We start from the raw sequence: 18,871 nt of genomic DNA on the forward strand, positions 1-18,871 counted from the left end.
AGGAGCAGCAGCAGCAGCAGCAGGAGCAGCAGCAGCAGCAGCATCATCTGTCTCCTCTCTTCAGGATCTAGTTCTACTCCATCTGTAAGTCACACTTTTTCTCCTCATTTTATAAGTCTGAGCTGTTTTTTGGGAAAAACAACCCTGCTTTTATGTGTCCTCAGTATTATAGAACACTGATTCTGTAATTTAAAAATGCAAACTTCTGTTCTGATGTGATTTCACCTCGACTCTTGTTCATGACATGTAGGGTCTTTTTGTAGAGGAATGAATGAAATAGTCATTTGAACTGCACTGGTCGGGATTGTCGTTGAACATCATCAAACATCAGGGAAAAACAAAGTACAGACACCTGATGAATGGCAGTGCTGAGAGCGTGTAATGCTGCAGCTTTTCTGTGTGCAGTGCAGAGGTGAATATTCCGTGTAAAAGCCTCATGATTCTGCCGTTAACACGATCACACGGCAGCCGATGTTCAGCTGTGCAGCTGCTGGTGTTTCATTTGCATCCTGTGTTTTTTATCCCATACTTTTCTCATTAGGATTCAGTGTGAACTGGTAACAATGAAACTATGAGCAGAATAGAATAGAACAGAATTAACACTAAACACATCTCCCTGCTATATTCTTGTACAAACGTGTGTTTCAGTTTAATATTTCAACAGAATAGAATAGAATAGAATTTGTTCGTTCTGTCTGTTCCCTGCTGTTCGCAGTGCGGGGGTAATCAGTGTGATCACACTCACCTGTGTCTCTATGATTAGTCTCATTAGGTGACACCATCACCCAGTGTCCTGTGTAGATGTACCTCTCTCCCTGACTCTGTCTTTGTGGAATCATTGTTCTTTCTTTTCCGCTGTCTTCGTGCTTTGTGTTTGGTGTTCCTACCCTGAGATCCATGCTCTTTGTTCTTTGTATTGAGTTCTGCAACCTAGTGAGTGGTGCAACTTTTGATTTTTGTGAATAAAATACCTACACCTAAGAAGACTCCCCTGTTATTTTCAAACCTGCATTTGACTCCTGTCTGCTTCCTGCCATGTCGACACAACAGAATTCACAAAGTGCAATATCAAATGTTAATGTTCCTGGCGGCTACGTCTAATGATTGGTCGTATTAAGGGGCCTTATTTAGCCCAGCCCTGCACAACTGCCTGAGGAGCCTGACGAGCCACAGTCGAAGGCTTGCTGTGAGTCATAGCTAGTTGAGATTCAAAGTTTGTAATGGATGCAAAGTCTCATTAGCTGTTGTATAGGTAGAGCACCGTGATGGAGCAACTCCTGCAGTTCCCTGATTACAACCCACTTTAAACACCACATGTGTTAAAGGTGCACAGCTGAAGGTCGCACTGCCGGTGGAGGGTAGCTTCGCGGTGCAGCATCAATGTTTACGTGACAAAAGGAGAGGTGTTGTTTCAAGCCTGCAGCAACATTGTAGGCATTGTTAGCAGTTATCGTGTGTCAAAAAGTTCCCAATGATCTGCTCGATGTGGAAAATATAGGTTAGAATCTAAACAATGCCTCGGAACATGAGAGAGAGAGAGAGAGAGAGAGAGAGAGTGGATTTTCCTCATCTTTACTCCTCTTTTTTTCCGCCTGTCAAGAACTTGATGCAGTAATGGAGAAGACCCAGCATATCTTAGCACTGAGCTGCCTGCTGCTCTTAGAGATGTCAAAGGTACGTGACCATTGGTCAAATACAGCATCTGTTCTGTTGTGGCGTAGCACTGTGTAGAACTGCAAACTCTCTGAATGACATTTCATGATTCTGTGTGTGTACCTGTAGTTTGAAATGGCTGGTGGAAAGGTTTTAGAGGAAACCTATCGGAAGTGGGTCCAGTACAAAGAAGAGTGTGTCAAAATGATGGAAAATGAACCTTTACCTCAAGGTACGTCAGTATTGTGGTGAGTCACAGTGAAAGACATTGATGAGAACAAGGAAATTAGAAAACAGAAAGGTCACGCTGTGACACTGATGACATCTAAATGTTCTAAACTCCTCTGGCAGGTTTGTTCTGTAACAGGACGTTTGACAAGTACGCCTGCTGGCCAGATACTCCTGCTGGGACTCTGATCAACATTTCCTGTCCTTTCTACTTGCCTTGGTTTGACAAAGGTAAATTATACTCACATTGATTGTGACTGACAGACGGAACCTGCAGGTTCAAATCAGAATACAATCTTTGACATTTATATTAAAAAAAAAAACTAGAGCAACTATTGTAAGGGACCAAAATGAATCAAGTGTCTTTTCCTGTCTCCTTCAGTCACTCCAGACAGTGGGTTTGATCACCTGATCATTTGAAACAGTCCCTGCTCCTGTGGACAAAAACTCTAACCGCTAATAGTGCTGTATTTATCCAAAACTGTCCATTTGTAAATCGAATGTCTGAAAACTGTTATCCAGATGGATGGTAGTACTTGACTTATTGACTTTACTCAAGGTCATTTAGGCAGCATTCTTCTTCTTTCAGCTGCTCCCCTCAGCTGACCTCCGGCCTCATCCACTGTTAGACCAACCATCTTCTCTAATCTTCCCTAAAGTCTTCCTCTTCTCCTCTGTTCTGGCACCATCCATTTTGTTCACCATCTCTCCTCATCACAGGTCTGAACCATCTCCACCTCAGCCCTCTAACTCTGGCTCCACCTTAACTCTCCATCTGATCTGCTCATTTCTGATCCTGACTGTAATGATCCTGAATTAGCCTGACTTCACACCCTTAATCTTCAATCTCTAGTTCAATGCTCAGTAATCTGCTGAAAAGTGGAAAAGGACTCACTTGTACCCACTGTCTCCTCGCCAGTGTCCCAGGGGGTGGTCACTCGCCGTTGCAACTCTGGGGGCTTCTGGGAGAAAGATGACAACGGGCAGGTGTGGAGAGATATGAGTCAGTGTGAGGAGGAGAAGGAGGTGGCATCTCAGGAGGTGAACGCATTCAGCACACCAAGAAAATGTCAAACTTTATGTATGGATGTAGAAAACTGTCACACATATCAAGTAGTTTGTGAATTTTTGGTATCAAGTTTGGTAATTAAAGTTTATCAACTTTGGCAATTAAATTCCAGAGTAAAACTTTGATAGTTGTATAGCTGAGGCATCTTAAAGCTGTAGGAGTTCAGAACATCCAAATCAGAATTTTTCTCACATGAGTGAAAATAATTTTGCTTGTATTTTTTAGTCAGTTTTATGACTTGTTTTATGACAGTTGGCCCTTTCTGATATTTCTGCATTGCATTCTTACTATAAATCACATTAGATTAAAATAACTGAATGTTTGTACGATGTGATGGAAATGTGTTATAAGTAATTGTTATTGTATTGCCTAGTGTGGCAATGTCTGTGTCAAACTAAAGCAGAATCATGTCTTTAAATGTCTAAAATATGAATATTTTCAGAGACAATATTATAAAATAGCTTATAAAAAAACCATCCTTTCTTCCTGTGTGATCTGTTTTCCAGGCCTTGGTCCTGCATTGTTAGTCATACCCCATAATTTACATGATTGTGTGCAGTGCCCTGAATCTTATTATTTAGGACTTGTTACCGATGGTGACATTCATCCAACTCAGTAATCATTAGTAAATTATCAGTAAATCATTTTTAAGCCACTGTGCACTCGTGTATTTCCAGCTGAGGATTAAACAACTCATGGTGAGCTTCAGGATGCTCTACACTGTGGGCTACTCCGTGTCTCTCTTCACACTCGTCACGGCTCTCATCATTCTTCTGAGCTTCAGGTAAATATTTCTTTGCCATCTCAGGACTCTGGGCCAATTTTTAGGCTCTGTGAAAAACACAGCAAGAAACACTTTTAATGAACAGGGAAAATATTTGGGAAATAATTAACAGCTCTCAGCTCTGCAGCGTCATGAGACTTAGTTGTAATGAACCATAAAATGGAAATGTTGCAAATAGATGTCGAAGTACAAAGGTTTTAACAACTATTGTTTTTTTCCTTGTCAGAAAACTGCACTGCTTCAGGAATTACATCCATGCCAATCTTTTCCTGTCGTTCATCTTGAGAGCTGTGTCTGTCATTGTTAAGGACACCATGTTAGAACGACACTGGGGTCGGGAAATCATGAAACAGGCCGATGTCAGCGAGATGCTTAGTCATCAGGTGGGTGTAATTAAAAATAATAATAATAATAAATAATTCAAAATATTTGTTTTATTTTGGCTATTAATCTTAGATTTTCTGTAAGCTTTTGCAGACATTTTTTTTCTCTTTTGTCATATTTTGCCTTTTGTTTAATAACCTAACCACGTTGAAGGTGTTTGTGTGTTCTTTTTAATGTCCATTTCCTTTAGGCTGCGATTGGCTGCCGGATAGCACAAGTGATGATGCAGTACTGTGTTGTGGCCAATCACTATTGGTTCTTTGGAGAGGCAATTTATTTGTACTCTGTGCTCATCGCCTCAGTGTTCATTGACAACAACAAATATTTCCCCTATTTATGTCTCGGCTGGGGTGAGTTTGTGGTTATACCATACATATTTGCAATTCTCAGAAAACCTTTGATTTTCCTAGTAACAATTCAATGTCTATTTTTATCCAAATTGTTCTGAAGGATGTGAATAAGACCATGTCCCGTATTCATTAATTAGACCCTTCTCTGTCAGTCATTCCTGTCTGTCATTCCCTTCACCTTATCAGCTGTTCCAGCTTTTCTGATTTTCTCCCATTGAGCACGTACCAACAACATACTGTGTGAATGTCTTGCAAACGTAGGCAGGCAGTTATCATATTTTTCGAGCTTCTAAAGGGAGGTACACATATCAGTTCCCTTTAAAAAAAAAAATCTGTTTGCTTGTGTGTTAGGAATTCCACTTCTATTTGTGATCCCGTGGGTGGTGATGAAGCTATTGAAAGAAAACAAAGAGTAAGTGTGTGTGTGTAGCTTCTGCTTCATCCCCATGATCTCTGCACCTGCTGATCTTATATAAGGAGCAACATCTGCCTCTCTCTGCAGGTGCTGGGCTGTCAATGAGAACATGAGCTACTGGTGGATCATCCGTTTCCCGATTCTTTTTGCCTCACTAGTAGGATTGATTCATACAAACAAGCTTCTCATTTAAATATCAACATATGTGCCTTGTTATTTAGCTCATGTTTTTTTTATAGGCTTAGTTGTTTTCCAGAGAGAAATGCAAACTTGAGGAACAATCACCATTGTTAGGATGGAAACCAGCTTCTGTGTGACATTTACCTTGCTGTATCATCTCTATATCTTCCTTCTGAACTGGATAGCAAATAAAAAAAGACAAAACGACAAAATACTCCTTTTAAAACAAAGAGAGAGGAGGACAGCATTATTCTTTAATGAAATGTTCTTTTATTTTTCATCAAAGAACAAAAAACATTTTTGTTCATAGCGGTTCAAAGGTAAAGGGTTAATTTAGGAACATCTTGTGAACCTAGATTATGTTGAGAAATGTCATAATATGTTGGGAAATGACAAAACAAATTGGAGTTTTTATGATCAACAGATCAACTTCCTGATTTTCATGAAGATCCTGAAGGTCATTCTTTCCAAATTACGAGCCAGCCAGCAGACTGGGTACCCAGATTACAAACTGCGGTAAATTGTCTCTCACTTTTCAGGGATTATCACGTAACTCTTATTTGCTGATGATGCTGAAAACAAACTACAAAACCTTTGCTCTAAACATATTTCCTATGTTTTTCTATATATCTTTTTTTGACAAGGCTTGCCAAGGCGACGCTTACCCTGATTCCTCTGTTTGGCATACATGAGATCATATTCATCTTTGCAACCGATGAACAGATGACAGGATTCCTGCGCTACGCTAAAGTTTTTATCACTCTTTTTCTTAATTCCTTTCAGGTGAGTGTGGTTCAGGACAGACAGAGAGCCCTTGTTTGCTGTTTTGCATTTATAAATGCATTTGACTCCAGCTTTATTGGATTTTCTATTATATTTTCAGGGTTTTATGGTGGCTGTACTCTACTGCTACGCCAATAAAGAGGTCTGTTATGTTAAATATATATCCTGATATTCATTCTTATTGTTTTACTTGAATATTTTACTTGGATGAAGAGGCTTATTAGAATACCACTAAATTACTGTGAGTGATGAGGTTTGATGAGGCTCCTATGGGGTTTAAATTAAACTCTAATCACATAAAAAATGTAATAATATTTTATTGGCAATTATCTGCATTAATTTTAGGGATATTAAAATTGAAGTATTTTTAGACTGGCTAATCTAGAAGTCCGGAATGAATTCATTTTCAGTTTTAATTTAAATTGTGCATCACCCCTGAAATAGCTTATCTCATCAATATGTGCAGGTAAGGACAGAGGTGAGGAGGAAATTACACAGCTGGAGGGTAGAGGCAGAGATCTTGTGCTGTGGACAGTGACTAGCCGTGCTGGACTCTCGTGTGGACACTTTATCCATCGCCACAGTGCCAGAGCGCAACAGATCATCTGCCACACTGAGGGCAGTGCCAGATGGTTCACCATCCCCAGAGAGTGTCCTGGTTTTCAGGCCACCCATTCAGCCAGCATCTCTTCAGTCTGAGCAATCGTTGTTGCTCTATCCACCTGAATTGAACAGAGAACACATCCTGCTGTGTGGTGATCAGGCCGACATCGGATTGTCTTCTGCGATGCAGGTGTCATTTGTTATCCATCTTCAAGACCCTGTTGAGTCACTGCCAAATGTTGTAAATACGGATTCAGACTAAATACACTGTAACATTTCCTGTGTATTCTATTTTAGCAATATATTATCTAAAACTGTGAACATGTAAAAAAAAGGGATGTACATCATTGTGTTTTTTCATTAAGCTTTCACAGCTTAATGAAAAAACACAATGATGTACCGTATTGTGTATACGTGAAATATTGTGACCCGTGATTTGTATGTTACTTAAATAAATATTTAATTTTTTCTAAATAATCACTCAGTCTAAGAACATAAGAACAGCATAGTTGAGTGAAAATGTTTACTGCTGTAAACATCATTTATTAATTTATATTAACACATATATACAAAACTATATAGACAAAGTAAAAGATCCCTTACGGGTTTTTTGTTTGTTTGTTTGTTTTGGGTTTTTTTTTTGTTTTTTTTTTGTTTTTTTTTACACGTTTCCTATTCAGCAGCACTATCGTGTTTGTTTCTTTTATAGGATATTTCTTTGGATTGCGTTCTCTACTAAATTCACTTCATTACCCATAACGCCAACAAAAAAACGTAATGACGTCATGCGTCGTGCTGCCGTTAGCAACGGCGGAGACTGGAGCGGGAAGAATATAACTGCAACTGCTGTTTGCGCCGACAAAAGTTCTTGATGTGACAATCAGGTTGGAATGTACCATCGAGAATCGGCAATGATGTAGATCCAACATTCGTGTTAACCTGGGGCTGGGATTTATAAAACAACAACAACAAAAGCCATCAGCACTGCGGAAGTTTCGGTGTTTGCTAACAGAGTCCTGTGTTCATATAAACCTGCGTCTGTCAAAACAACTGGTGCTACAGCAGCCTATGTGATTTTCACTGCCAATGGCTTCTAAAGGTAAAGTTTCAGTTCACAGTCTTTAATTGGTTCAAGTGTGTCTTGCTGTAGCATGTATTTTTATTGTGTGTGTACTCTAGCTCTCTCTCACCTGAATACTGTTTATTTCCACAGAGTGGCAACATCCTTATGTCAATATATTTAAACACGTTAAGGTCGATGAATGGAAAAAGTCTGGAAAACAGGGGGACGTGTCAACATACATGGTAATACAGCCTGTCTACATAGATTGTTGTGAATGAACGACTTTCTTAAAGTAGATCTAAATACAGAATAAATAGAAATAAAACTTTGTGCACAAAAGGAGAAAACAGGGGAATGCTACAGTGTCCAAGTCAATGTTTCATATATTGACTTAGTGGAGAAGCTCACTGACTGGGGTTTTTTTATTCTCTATTTAACTAGATCTGTCCGTGTCCACTTTGTTTGAATTATACAGGACAAGACGCTCAAATGTTCCGTGTTCAGAATCAGAGGTTCTGTTCCTGCTAACAGCTTCATCTTGGTCCCTAAGAACAGCAACCACTCTCTGGGCCTGACTGGGCGCTACTTCTATCTTCTTTTTAGACCCATTCCTGGAAGGTTCTTTGTGGTCCACCTTGATGTTGTTGCAGAGGTAAAACTTTCTGCTAACCCCTCTGTCACAGGGTTGAGAGAAATCAGTAATATTTAAAAGTTTTTGTCAGGAGATTTTTATTATTATTCACTCCATGGTTCATTTCAATGCTGTCTAAAAGAATGCCCTATGTGCACAGTGGGGAGAGAATATCAATTGAATTCATTTCAATGCTGTCTAAAAGAACGCCCTATGACCTGCACAGTGGGGAGAGAATATCAATTGAAGTTAACAAAAGTTATCCATCCTCCCTTATGCTTCCATGTGAAGGAGAGACGAGTGGTGCGCATTTCCTTTTCAAATATGTTTAAAGAGTTCAAGTCAACATCTACCTGGCTTCAGTTTCCCTTTCCGAGCGGAGCTGTCAAAGATCCAGTCCACGGGAGCACATGCAAATTAGCAAGGCCAGGTAAGAAAACCCACCCGGATTCACTTCACTGGTGCTAAGATCGTGCTGTTTAAAATGTATAAAATGAGCAGCGAGAATGAACTTCTGTGCTGCAGGATTGATGGAGTCAGCCCCCACATCAGTGCGCTGGACCTGCCTGACATTAGACCTCCAGCACATTCTCTCTGTTTATTCCAGTCGTTCCTTCAGCCACCTGAAGGCCATTAAGCTCTGTGCCAACATGGCAGTTAAAAACATGTTTACCAGCGACCTGCTGCTCAATCCAGGTGAAACCAAGTGTTGCAGAATTTCCTCCAAAAAAATAGTTTGACACTTTTACTTCCCTCATCTCATTGTCCCTTGTTCTATTTTAACCAGAACTTTCATTCAGTGAAGCCAAACAGAGAGGGCTGGCTTCCTCACAGGGAACAGGTCCAATGCCAAGAGAAATGTCATTTCCTGTGCCCAAGGGGAGCGCCTGGCACAAACTCTATGACCATGTCATGTATGCTAAATTACCACTTAAGTCCTAAATATGACAGAAAAATAAGTAACAGTCTTAAAGTTTCAGTATTTTTTCCATCATTTTATGCATTTATGTCTTTTCCAACAGATTTTCCTCGGATGAAACTAAATCACATTTCAGTTCCACTGAGAGAAGTAGCGTATGCAGTAAGTCATCAAATATCACATTGTTTGCTGTTGTAATTAGTTTTAGTTTTTTGAGATTTTCAATGCATGTTTTTAATTCCCATTCAACTTTATTTTTACTATTCCATTGTCTCCAGAACTCAACTCTTATTGGTCTCATTTCCTCCCACTGTGGCTTTTCAAATGAATTTTATACCCTGTTCACACAAATAAATAAAAGGGAGTGGAGCTTGTCAAACCTGCAGAACAAAAATGTTCATTAACATCAACATCAACATTGTTTTAAAATGCTGTCAATCTAACTTGGTAAAAATGTGCTGTAGAGTTAGAGTTTAACACAGTCTTTCCACACTTAGGTTCAAGGAGAAGCCAAAGGAGCTCCACTGTCAGAGGGTCTCCTGACCAGGTCACCCTCAGTCAATCAATTCAGGTATTTAGTGTAGAATCGTTGTCACACTAAAAGATTAACTATTTATGAAATAAATTGTTGCGTCAGTTTCGACCAAGTGCCTAAAACATTGGCTGAAATGCAGCCCAAAACCATGACAGATCATCCCTCTTAAGAAAATCACATATTCAATTTTGTTTTTGTAGAATAATATGTAAGAATATCAACCAAGAACACCAGCCCACAGTGCACTGAAATATATTGTTACAAATATGCTTGATATAATCCATTAGAAAAATATTTTCCCTTGGCACCTCAGCTTCCAAGAACTGAAACTCCATCCGTGAACAACCTTCCTGAAGTGGGCGTCGTCTCCACTCACCAAAGTGAGGACTGCCTGGACAATGATTGTCAGGAGCAGATGTCGTCATCCATCAGTTCCCATCAGCCCACATCCGGACCCATTCATTTTTCTGAAGACAGTGGGGTTCACGTGTTTGTGCATACGAAGGACAACTGTAGCAAAGACGGGGAGAACAGCGAAGAAGAGGTGAATTGTTGACTGCCAAACCAGCACATGATGTGGCTTTTGTATAGATTTGTGATAATAATGACTTTCTACTCAGTTTGTCTGTAGTTCATCGCTGCAGTTGTCAGAGTCTAAAGAAACCAAACAACAGGTAAAAGAAAAGATTACTGCAAAAATACAGGAATTTGTTACAAAGATTCAGTGACTAAATCTGTATCTACTTTTACAGAAGCTCCTCCCAGACCCCATTCTCAAACTTAATCGCATCATCGGCTTTGGAGGAGCCACAACCAAACATGTAAATGCACTCAGAGTTCATTTATTTTAAATTGATAATTAATAAATGCTAATGTTTAAACAATATATTTTATTACTCCAAAGGCTCTGTGGACCAAATCGGGTGACGCGGTGGTGTATCCCTGTCACGCAATTGTTGTTTCTATGAAAATATCCACCAAGGAACAAAGGTTTTTCATCGGTCACACTGATAAGGTAAATGACCTGTGATTTCTGGAGTGAGACACACTCACAATTGAGTGACAATTTATTTATTCTCTAAAGAAGACACTTCAGTGCTCTGGTACCACAAAAAGAATGTCTAGTGTGGTGTAGGTCTCCAAGCAAGCTACAAGTTTGAGTAATATGAAAATACCTGCCCTTTTCCAAATCACACTATAAATGTGCATATTTTGTACTCAACCATTTTTGTCAACCTAAAAGCTTTGGACATATTTTTGAAGAACACACTGAAATAAAATAATATTATAATAAATAATAATAAAAAATCCAAGTGTCGGTCTATAAATATATAAAGGTTGACCTGAAAATATACCGGAAGTCAGAAGTGTAGCCACAACACACAGTGTCAGGCAGAAGCATACAACTGACCAGGTCAGGAATCTAACCCACAACCCAATGTCTGTAAAACAATCCGTTTGTCAATAATGAATTAGTACAAATATAAGTAAGATATATAATAGTCATTTTAATAAGGATATTATAAATAATATTGTATTTACTTTGTTCTCTTCTTTAGGTTTCTGCGATAGCTTTGAATGGAAACACAACACTTCTGGCCTCAGCACAGACTGGTCAACACAGTGTTGTTCGCGTCTGGAACTACCAGAAGGGAAACTGTCTGGCCATGTTTAGGATTCACGCTAATTCACTCTCCTCTTTAAGGTAAACAACAGCATTCACGCTGTCCTTCCTGTGACCTACTTGTGTACATTTTGACCACAGGAACGGTTGTTTCCTCACTCATGTTATTTCTTTCCCTTTCTGTTTTGAAGCTTGTCACACAGCGGCAGTGTCTTGTGTGGAGTCGGTAAAGACAAACAGAACAAAACGGTGAGTTGTCATGATGAAAATCAGCCACGTTGCTCAATCCATCAGAAGAGACAGACATGATAGGAACACAATGAGAAAATAAATGAAGTGCCAGAGTCATTAGCAGCTTTTGATTTGACTACATCGTGGTTTGATTGTTGATAATGTGTCAAACTGTTTTAATGTTTCCCAGATGGTGGTGGTGTGGAACACTCAAAATGTTACCAAGGGTGGAGAGGTGACCACGGTGGCCAAGGCTCACACTGAGGTGGACATTCACACCATGAAGATTGCCTTCTTTGATGACACCAGGTGAACTCGCAGTACTAACTGGCTCAACTCTTAGAATCTGTAATAGACAAGATTCGTATGTAGGAAATGTAGAGGAAATTCTTATTTTACATCTAAAACATAATGCATCTGATGAGTGAATTGGTGATTTCTGTTAACAGAACAGTCAGATATTTTATCAGACTGTACAACACCTGACAACCCACTGTTGCTTTTTTCATGAAAGTAAGGACTGTAATGTCACATTTGCATGATTTGATTTCATGCACAGGCCTACGGCAGTTTACAGTGACAGCCTGGCAGGGATGAGGCTCTGTTCTGCAGACTCCCCATCGTGCTCAGAGATCCCTCTAGGTGCAGAGCAGTCCTGTCTCTGGCATACAGAAGACGGTTGCTAATCTCTGTTAGAACCTCTGTCTTCCAGGCACGACCAAAAACTCCAGCTTAAAAAATCTACAAAATAAAAAACCTACAGCTTCAGTATTTTTCATTGATTTAGATGTTGTATTGCCACTCTGTGATCTGTGAATAGATTTTCATCCTTATTTGACATTTGTGTTCCACTTTCAGTTGCAGAGGCCAATTAGCCAGAAAGAGAGACCGAAATGCAAAACAACAAGCCTGCTTAATGATTGGTCATTAAGTGTAATGACTTATTGTTAATTTTTAAAATGAATGATCTTTCTTTCTAATTATCCAAGTGTGGTGTTTTCAGGATGGTCTCTTGCGGTCGTGACAATATCCGTCTGTGGAGGGTGAGAAACGGAACGCTGCGTTCCTGCCCAGTGAACTTGGGTGAGTATCACTCCCTGGACTTCACTGACGTGGCCTTTGAGGAAGGAAACACTTCTGCTGCACATCCTGAAGATCAAACACTGTGAGTCAGAGATGCCAAACTATCAGAACTGTTCAGACTGGCTCCACTCTGACATGTGTACACAGAGATTAGCCTTTCTGACTTTTCCCACAGATTTGCCAGCAGCCGCAGCGGTCACATTTTTGAGATCGACTACAGCAGAGTGGTTGTCAGAAATGTGAGGAGGCTGTTGCCTGCACAGCAGCAGCATTTGGACCGCAGGGAGAAATGGACTTTTAGTACAGGTGGGTTCAGAAGGTGATGAAGATGCTACTCTTAAATTGTAGCAAGCTAATCTACAAACTGCTTTGCAATACACTTTGTGAAAAATACCAGAGGTTGCTGATGTCCACCACCTGATGTACACACGCAGACATAAATACGTCTCCTCTCCTCAATGTGTTGTCTCTTTGACCCCTCTCCAAACAGCATATGCTCTCTCCCCAACTCATCATTTACAGTTTGAACACAGGTTCAATAAAGACAAGAAAAGAATGTGTTTATGTGTCACAGGTCCAGGCATTGCCATCAACAGCATCAGTGTCTCATCATCATTCTGTGCTACGGGCTCTGAGGACGGCTTCCTGCGTCTCTGGCCCCTGGACTTCTCTGCTGTCTTCCTGGAGGCCGGTAGGTGCAGCGGGGGTGGAATCACTTTTACCTGCAGACTGGGCCTTCATGACAAACAGTAGATTCTGTCTGAATTCCTAATAACAATATTATGTTTTGTGGAACTCTTCCCAGGTATACAACAACCTAACACCTCTGACCAGGCTGCCAGACCTCTCCCTGTGACTTAGGAATATCTCAGAATAACTTGTTTCTTTGTGGTTTGTTTTCAGAGCATGAAGGGCCTGTGAGTTTGGTTTCAGTCTCCTCAGACTCTCTCCAGGTCTTGGCAGCAACCTCCACTGGTAATATAGGGTTCTTGGACGTGACCAGCCGTGATTACAACACTCTGATGAGGTCACATACAGACACTGTGCTGGGGTTCAGTGTGGATGGCATCCGTCGGCATCTTACGACGGCCTCTGCTGATGGAACAGTGCGCATTTGGAACATAGATTCTTTACACCAGGTCAGTCATCATCAGGCTGCTGTTTCCATTTGCCGAGTCCTGTCTTTAGAAGTCTGTCATCTAAAGTGTCAAAACGGACAAAAGGGTGAAGTGCTCAGCCGGCCAAGTCATTCAAGCACAAGTCAGAATATGTATGCAAAAAAATGATTGCAGTTTTAATCTTAATTAAATGCACTAATGTTTAGATTTTTGAATTTACGATTCATCTGTGATTGGTTGCATTGACACGTCTTTCAATCTCTCCTCTCTTTTAGTTGTTCGATTTTGTTCCCGAAGATTGTCCGTGCTCTGTTGCCTTCCATCCCAGTGAGCAGATTTTCTCCTGTGGCTCCAGCTCCGGTGTCGTCAGGGTCTTCGACATCTCCATGGCCACGCTGTTGGCTGAGCATACGTACGTCTAAGCTACCCTGGAGTAGCACTAATTCAGCAGATGTTCAACTAGATTGACACAGTGTCTTAATCCAAACCTGTCTTACAGTAAAAGTACAACATCTTGATACATTTTCTTGTGCTTTGAATGTACTCTGTAGGCCCTACAGAGTGAAGTACATTTGTATTCCCTGTGCTTCTTTGACAGACAACACAGAGGTGAAATAGTTGGTCTGGTCTTCTCTCCCAGTGGAGAATTCATGTACAGTGCTGACTCTGAAGGCTCTCTTACCCTTTACGACTCTTCTGAGGAAGACCACAGTGTGATCAGGGTTGTGTGTACGTATGCTCACAGGCTTGTACACTACTACTTACACAGTTTGTATTTTAGTACACCACATTCTAAAATCTCAGCATAGTCTACCTTGCAGATACAAATGAAATATTTTAGCCACGTAACCGGATTCCCTCTGTTCCTAGGCAACGCAGTGGCTCGGGGCATCAAGCGTGCTCCGGATGCTCTGACAGTGAGCAGCGACGGCCGCTGTCTGGCATTTGTCGGTCCCTCTGAATATATAGTCACCATCGCTGATGCAAGCTGTTTGGATGAGGTATTTACAGCATTGAACCTGTCACCTGTGGAATGTGAAGAATGGCAAAGTTTCAGCACTTTGCCATTTATCACATTCCAAAGGTCCCAGGAATGATATTTAAAAAGCAGTGAAGCACGGTCCACTGTCGCTGAATGGGTTCCTCTCTGTGTCCCTCTGTGTCGTGTCGTGTTTGTGCAGCTGCTGCATGTAGACGTGAGTATTTTGGACGTAGAGAGCCCTCATCTGGATTCTGCACTGAAGGTCTGCTTCTCTCCAGCCTCCGCCGAGCACTTGCTGGTTGCAACATCTGCCAACAAAATCCTATGGGTCAGCACTAAGACAGGTCGACTCCTTCGAGAGGTAACACCACAAATCTCTCCAGACCTCTGCGTCAACAAGTCTCTTGTTGGCACACCCAGAAAAATTGTAGGTCTCTGAACATTTCAATACAAAATATTTTTTCTCCTACAGATTACTAATGTCCACAAACACCAGTGTGCCTCCCTGGCAGTGAGTGAAGACAACCGATTCCTACTCACAGCAGGACATAATGCCGTCAAAGTGTGGGATTATAACATGCAGCTCCATATTAACTCACAGGTAGTGTCATTAGTGTGTAGTTTAATTTAAATGTACACAGTGCAGATATTTCTGGGGAAGTGTGAGCAAACATGGGGTATGTGGCTGTATGTGGTTATAAACACAGTTTCAATGCCCTGGTCGACAAGTTGAGACGAGAAGAGCAGCAAGAACGGCTTCATGTTTTTTGTTTTGTTTTTTCAGTTAGAGCCTGTAATGTGTTCAAAATAAAAAATAAATGCATTTATGTTATCTGTTAATTAAAATATTTTCTCATTTCAACATTGAAGCAGTAACTAAGGAGTAAATGTCTGTGTGTCAGATGTTCATAGGTCACAGTCGGCCCATCTGCCAGGTGAACTTCACCCCCGACCAGCTGGGAGTCATCTCAGTGGGGGACGCCATATTTATTTGGGACTTCTTGGGACATTCTGTTCACTCTGTGATTGAAAATAGGTAAACATTTTTAATCATTTATTTGAATATGTGTTGATTAATTAATAATGTATTTGCACTTACGATTATTTTCTTAGAAGAAGCCACAGCCCGACTCCAGTATCAGGTAAATGTATTTTCTATTATCTGCTCTCAATGCCTTAATAAGAATCCATGTTAAAATGATATAGACTTATATTCTTATATTCAGAAATTGTTTGATAACCTTTTCACAGCAAAAGCACATGTTGATGGAGTACACCTGTGTAATGGGATGCCTCGAAAGAAGGCTCCATTCCCTTCTTCACCACCTCCAAAGCTGGATTTCAGCATAATTGACCAAGCTGACCAGAGAAGTAAGTTCTACTGTCTGCTCAGTAATGGTCGCTCACCAGTGTCTCCTTTAAACAAATATGGGTTATGCCAAATTTAAAGAATGAATCAGTGATTGTGATTGAATTCTGTTTTCCAGCTCCTGGTTCGTCCTCCTTTTGTAATGACACTGAGGTCAACGCTACTGTTCCAGTCCAACACGGTGGCTCAGGTTCTTCATCCGCCTCCTTCCTTAAAGTTACAGAGCTTCATACCACGCCTGCCTTGTGTAGCAGCCATATTGAATATAGTAGGTGTTCCAGTGCAGTGCAGTGCAGTAACATTCACGGTGAACTCATTTTGTGTTAAGATATATTTTTGTGACTGTCTACTTGAAAAACAGGACTGTGTTGCATTTTTATTGTGTAGATTTTCAAGGAAGGAGTCCAGTACGTCCAGATTGTTACAAGCACTTTATACCACGTTTTAAGAACTCCACTCTTGACCTGGTGAGATCTAGGTCATAGTCTTTGTGCCACGTTGCAATGTTTGTTGCTGGATGTCATCTCTGGGCCACTCTCAACTTTTAAACTGTTTTCTCTTCCATCTAGACTGCTGTGACGCCCCCTCCGGGAGAAGAGGGCATTAGGCTAAAAACAGTCATTGGCTACAACGGCAATGGACGAGGCAACATGGTGTGGAGCCCTGACCAAGGTGATGCAGTGAAATGATAATATGAATATGAACTACAAAAATCTCTACACTCTGGACGTGTATGTTTTACTGTCTTTAATCAATTCAACGTCCATCCTATCAAGGCGTACGTTAGACCACACACCTGTCGAGTGTGGAGCCGTTACTGATGTATATACAGGGGTTGGTTTTGCTGCCAACATATTTGTGAGTAGGAATGGATGAAGTGTAAAGTGTGCAGTTATAGCCACTCTGATGGGTTCTGATGAACAAGTATTCATGTGGCTGTCATCATCGCTGAGCTCCACTCGTCACGGTCAGTTCTTCTCGCTGCAGTGTAATCACAGACATGTCCGTAACATTGCTTTATATTTAGTGTTTCATTATTAAGGTCTCTCTTGTTTACTGACACTACCAAATACTAGTATACGAAGAGCTTCAGTTCTTAAGAAAATAATCAAATAGCAAAGGTAATATTATTCCACTGCAAAATGTTGTGTCCAAGGTGATCATTGAAACCACTACAGCACAAGATAGTATATAACTTAAGGAAAACTCACTGTAGCTCAGTTATAGCAAGTGAATTAAATTCAGTAACTGTTGTGTCTGTTGATTATTGACTGTACCTTTTTTATTCCCAGGCTTATTTGCGTACTCTTGTGGTTGTATGGTGGTGGTGGAGTTCCTTGACTCTGGCTGTCAGAGACACTTGCAGGGACACAGTGAGGAGATTTCTTGTCTTGCTATCTCAAATGATGCCAAGGTACTTTTTATGGCTTTAAAAATCACACAATGCATCTTTTCCTTAATCAAATATTAAAAAGAAAGACATGTTTTTCTTTTTTTTTTTTGTTCTATTCTGTTTAGACATTGGCCTCAGCAGCTGCCAGCAGTAACGGCACCCAGAGTATCATCTGTATCTGGGACGTTCAGAGTGGAACTCGCCGTAAGGAAATTTCCCACCACGGAGGGATGGTGCAGAGTCTGGCCTTTTCTAGGGACGATCGCTTCTTTCTGTCTGTAGGTGAGTAAAATGAATTCTTTCTGCAGGGCATTTAAATTACATTTGCCTGCTGACCAAATGTAGTCCTGCAATCAAGGAAAGCAAACCCGTGTATAAAATCCGGAAAAAGAAAAAGAAACTAAATTAAAAATAAAATACAATGTATATATGTAAAAAACTGCTCCTGACCAGAGTTCCTCTGCCCCACCCACAGGAGATTTTTCGGACCCAAAAGTATCTCTGTGGAGCAGCAACACCTTCCAGCTTCTTTCCAGTGTGAGTGTCTCCGGCCCTATCCACGATGCAGCCTTCAGTCCTTCATCAGCCAGCCAGTTGGCCTGTGTGGGCAGCCACGGGCTTTACTTCTTCCACATTCACACCCATGGCCTGGATGTTGACTTCAAGGTGTGATGGCTACGTAAAAACAGACTTGAAGATTTGGGGAGGGAAGTTTTTCTAAACACTTTTTCTTTGCCTCAGGGTCAGAAGGTGAAAGCTCCAGAGGAGGTCGGTGATGTAGAACTGACGGCACTGTGCTACCACATGGACTCCATTCTGTTCACTGCCACTAATCAGGGACACGTTTGTGTGTGGGACATTAACACACAGCGGTGTTTCATGACCTGGGAGGCTGATGAGGGGGAGATTGGTACGAGAGATTAACCTGATTCTCCGGTTGCCATAGCAATATTTTCTAGCTCCATACTTTAGTCCAATATTTCCTTCAAGTGTTAATTTTTCAGCCTTATTCCAGTAGGCAGATCGGCGATGAATTGTGTGTGTTTTCTTGATGTAGGAGTGCTTTCGTGTCGAGGGAACTATCTGTTGACAGGCAGCAACACCCGCTGGTTGCGACTGTGGGAGATGGAAGCTGTGCAGAGATTCCAGCCTGAGGTCAAGGACTGCAATCTGAGAGACAGGTGGGTAGTTTATTCTGGAAAGGACCTGTTTTTATCAAACACTCAAGTGTTGTTTTTTATTCTGCTTATTCTGTTTTTCATTGCAAACCTCACAAATTGTGTTTAAAACTGACACCACTTTCAAAGTTCACCTTTGCTGCACAGTAATTATGTCCCTTTACTTCTATGATCATCAGGCAAACCTTGAAAAGTTATTTTTAAAGGAAGTAGATGTACTAAATAATTGCTTCATGTAATTATGCTGTCTATTATAATGTATCATCAAAAATAAAATGGTTGTCTCTGGCTAGAAC

At 40.8% G+C, this 18,871-nt stretch overlaps 2 protein-coding genes across 4 annotated transcripts in view; both read left to right on the forward strand.

Moving 5' to 3' along the window:
* Window positions 1-6,764, forward strand: LOC103381718 (glucagon receptor-like). Of its 2 annotated transcripts, XM_008314218.2 has the most exons (14): window positions 1-84; window positions 1,601-1,674; window positions 1,783-1,885; window positions 2,005-2,112; window positions 2,801-2,922; window positions 3,628-3,734; window positions 3,961-4,117; window positions 4,309-4,468; window positions 4,820-4,880; window positions 4,971-5,040; window positions 5,488-5,579; window positions 5,708-5,846; window positions 5,947-5,988; window positions 6,313-6,764. In XM_008314218.2, exons 2-14 carry the CDS (start codon window positions 1,615-1,617, stop codon window positions 6,382-6,384), a joined length of 1,293 nt encoding a protein of 430 aa, XP_008312440.1. In that variant the 5' UTR covers window positions 1-84; window positions 1,601-1,614; the 3' UTR covers window positions 6,385-6,764. The 2 variants fall into 2 exon arrangements, with proteins under 2 accessions (XP_008312440.1, XP_024913507.1); XM_025057739.1 differs by lacking the exon at window positions 1-84 and having other exon boundaries at window positions 614-1,674.
* Window positions 6,765-7,219: 455 nt separating this feature from the next.
* The window catches only part of wdr90 (WD repeat domain 90), a 14,935-nt gene continuing 3,283 nt past the window's right edge, over window positions 7,220-18,871 (forward strand). The window contains exons 1-35 of one of the 2 annotated variants that reach the window (XM_008314188.3): window positions 7,220-7,548; window positions 7,663-7,754; window positions 7,988-8,164; window positions 8,435-8,573; window positions 8,669-8,839; window positions 8,931-9,057; window positions 9,166-9,224; window positions 9,560-9,633; window positions 9,911-10,141; window positions 10,218-10,271; window positions 10,350-10,418; window positions 10,502-10,612; window positions 11,157-11,302; window positions 11,413-11,470; window positions 11,643-11,761; window positions 12,456-12,617; window positions 12,711-12,841; window positions 13,110-13,226; window positions 13,439-13,674; window positions 13,929-14,065; window positions 14,252-14,382; window positions 14,524-14,654; window positions 14,835-14,996; window positions 15,108-15,236; window positions 15,538-15,671; window positions 15,749-15,777; window positions 15,887-16,006; window positions 16,123-16,272; window positions 16,392-16,471; window positions 16,574-16,676; window positions 17,297-17,418; window positions 17,523-17,679; window positions 17,873-18,063; window positions 18,139-18,307; window positions 18,455-18,578. In XM_008314188.3, coding sequence (XP_008312410.1) covers window positions 7,536-7,548; window positions 7,663-7,754; window positions 7,988-8,164; window positions 8,435-8,573; window positions 8,669-8,839; window positions 8,931-9,057; window positions 9,166-9,224; window positions 9,560-9,633; window positions 9,911-10,141; window positions 10,218-10,271; window positions 10,350-10,418; window positions 10,502-10,612; window positions 11,157-11,302; window positions 11,413-11,470; window positions 11,643-11,761; window positions 12,456-12,617; window positions 12,711-12,841; window positions 13,110-13,226; window positions 13,439-13,674; window positions 13,929-14,065; window positions 14,252-14,382; window positions 14,524-14,654; window positions 14,835-14,996; window positions 15,108-15,236; window positions 15,538-15,671; window positions 15,749-15,777; window positions 15,887-16,006; window positions 16,123-16,272; window positions 16,392-16,471; window positions 16,574-16,676; window positions 17,297-17,418; window positions 17,523-17,679; window positions 17,873-18,063; window positions 18,139-18,307; window positions 18,455-18,578 — 4,355 coding nt within the window. In that variant the 5' untranslated portion in view covers window positions 7,220-7,535. The remainder of the gene's footprint in view (window positions 7,549-7,662; window positions 7,755-7,987; window positions 8,165-8,434; window positions 8,574-8,668; window positions 8,840-8,930; window positions 9,058-9,165; window positions 9,225-9,559; window positions 9,634-9,910; window positions 10,142-10,217; window positions 10,272-10,349; window positions 10,419-10,501; window positions 10,613-11,156; window positions 11,303-11,412; window positions 11,471-11,642; window positions 11,762-12,455; window positions 12,618-12,710; window positions 12,842-13,109; window positions 13,227-13,438; window positions 13,675-13,928; window positions 14,066-14,251; window positions 14,383-14,523; window positions 14,655-14,834; window positions 14,997-15,107; window positions 15,237-15,537; window positions 15,672-15,748; window positions 15,778-15,886; window positions 16,007-16,122; window positions 16,273-16,391; window positions 16,472-16,573; window positions 16,677-17,296; window positions 17,419-17,522; window positions 17,680-17,872; window positions 18,064-18,138; window positions 18,308-18,454; window positions 18,579-18,871) is intronic. The other variant, XM_017034065.2, reaches the window with a different exon arrangement.

This window comes from Cynoglossus semilaevis, chromosome 8 (assembly GCF_000523025.1).
Source record: "Cynoglossus semilaevis isolate Cse_v1.0 chromosome 8, Cse_v1.0, whole genome shotgun sequence".
NCBI classification, from domain to species: domain Eukaryota; kingdom Metazoa; phylum Chordata; class Actinopteri; order Pleuronectiformes; family Cynoglossidae; genus Cynoglossus; species Cynoglossus semilaevis.

Coding starts and splice junctions, on each gene's coding strand:
- LOC103381718 (XM_008314218.2), top strand. CDS start 1,615: ATGGAGAAGACCCAGCATATCTTAGCACTGAGCTGCCTGCTGCTCTTA. Junction 2,113..2,800: donor CTTGCCTTGGTTTGACAAAG/GTAAATTATACT, acceptor TCTCCTCGCCAG/TGTCCCAGGGGGTGGTCACT. Junction 2,923..3,627: donor AGGAGGTGGCATCTCAGGAG/GTGAACGCATTC, acceptor GTGTATTTCCAG/CTGAGGATTAAACAACTCAT.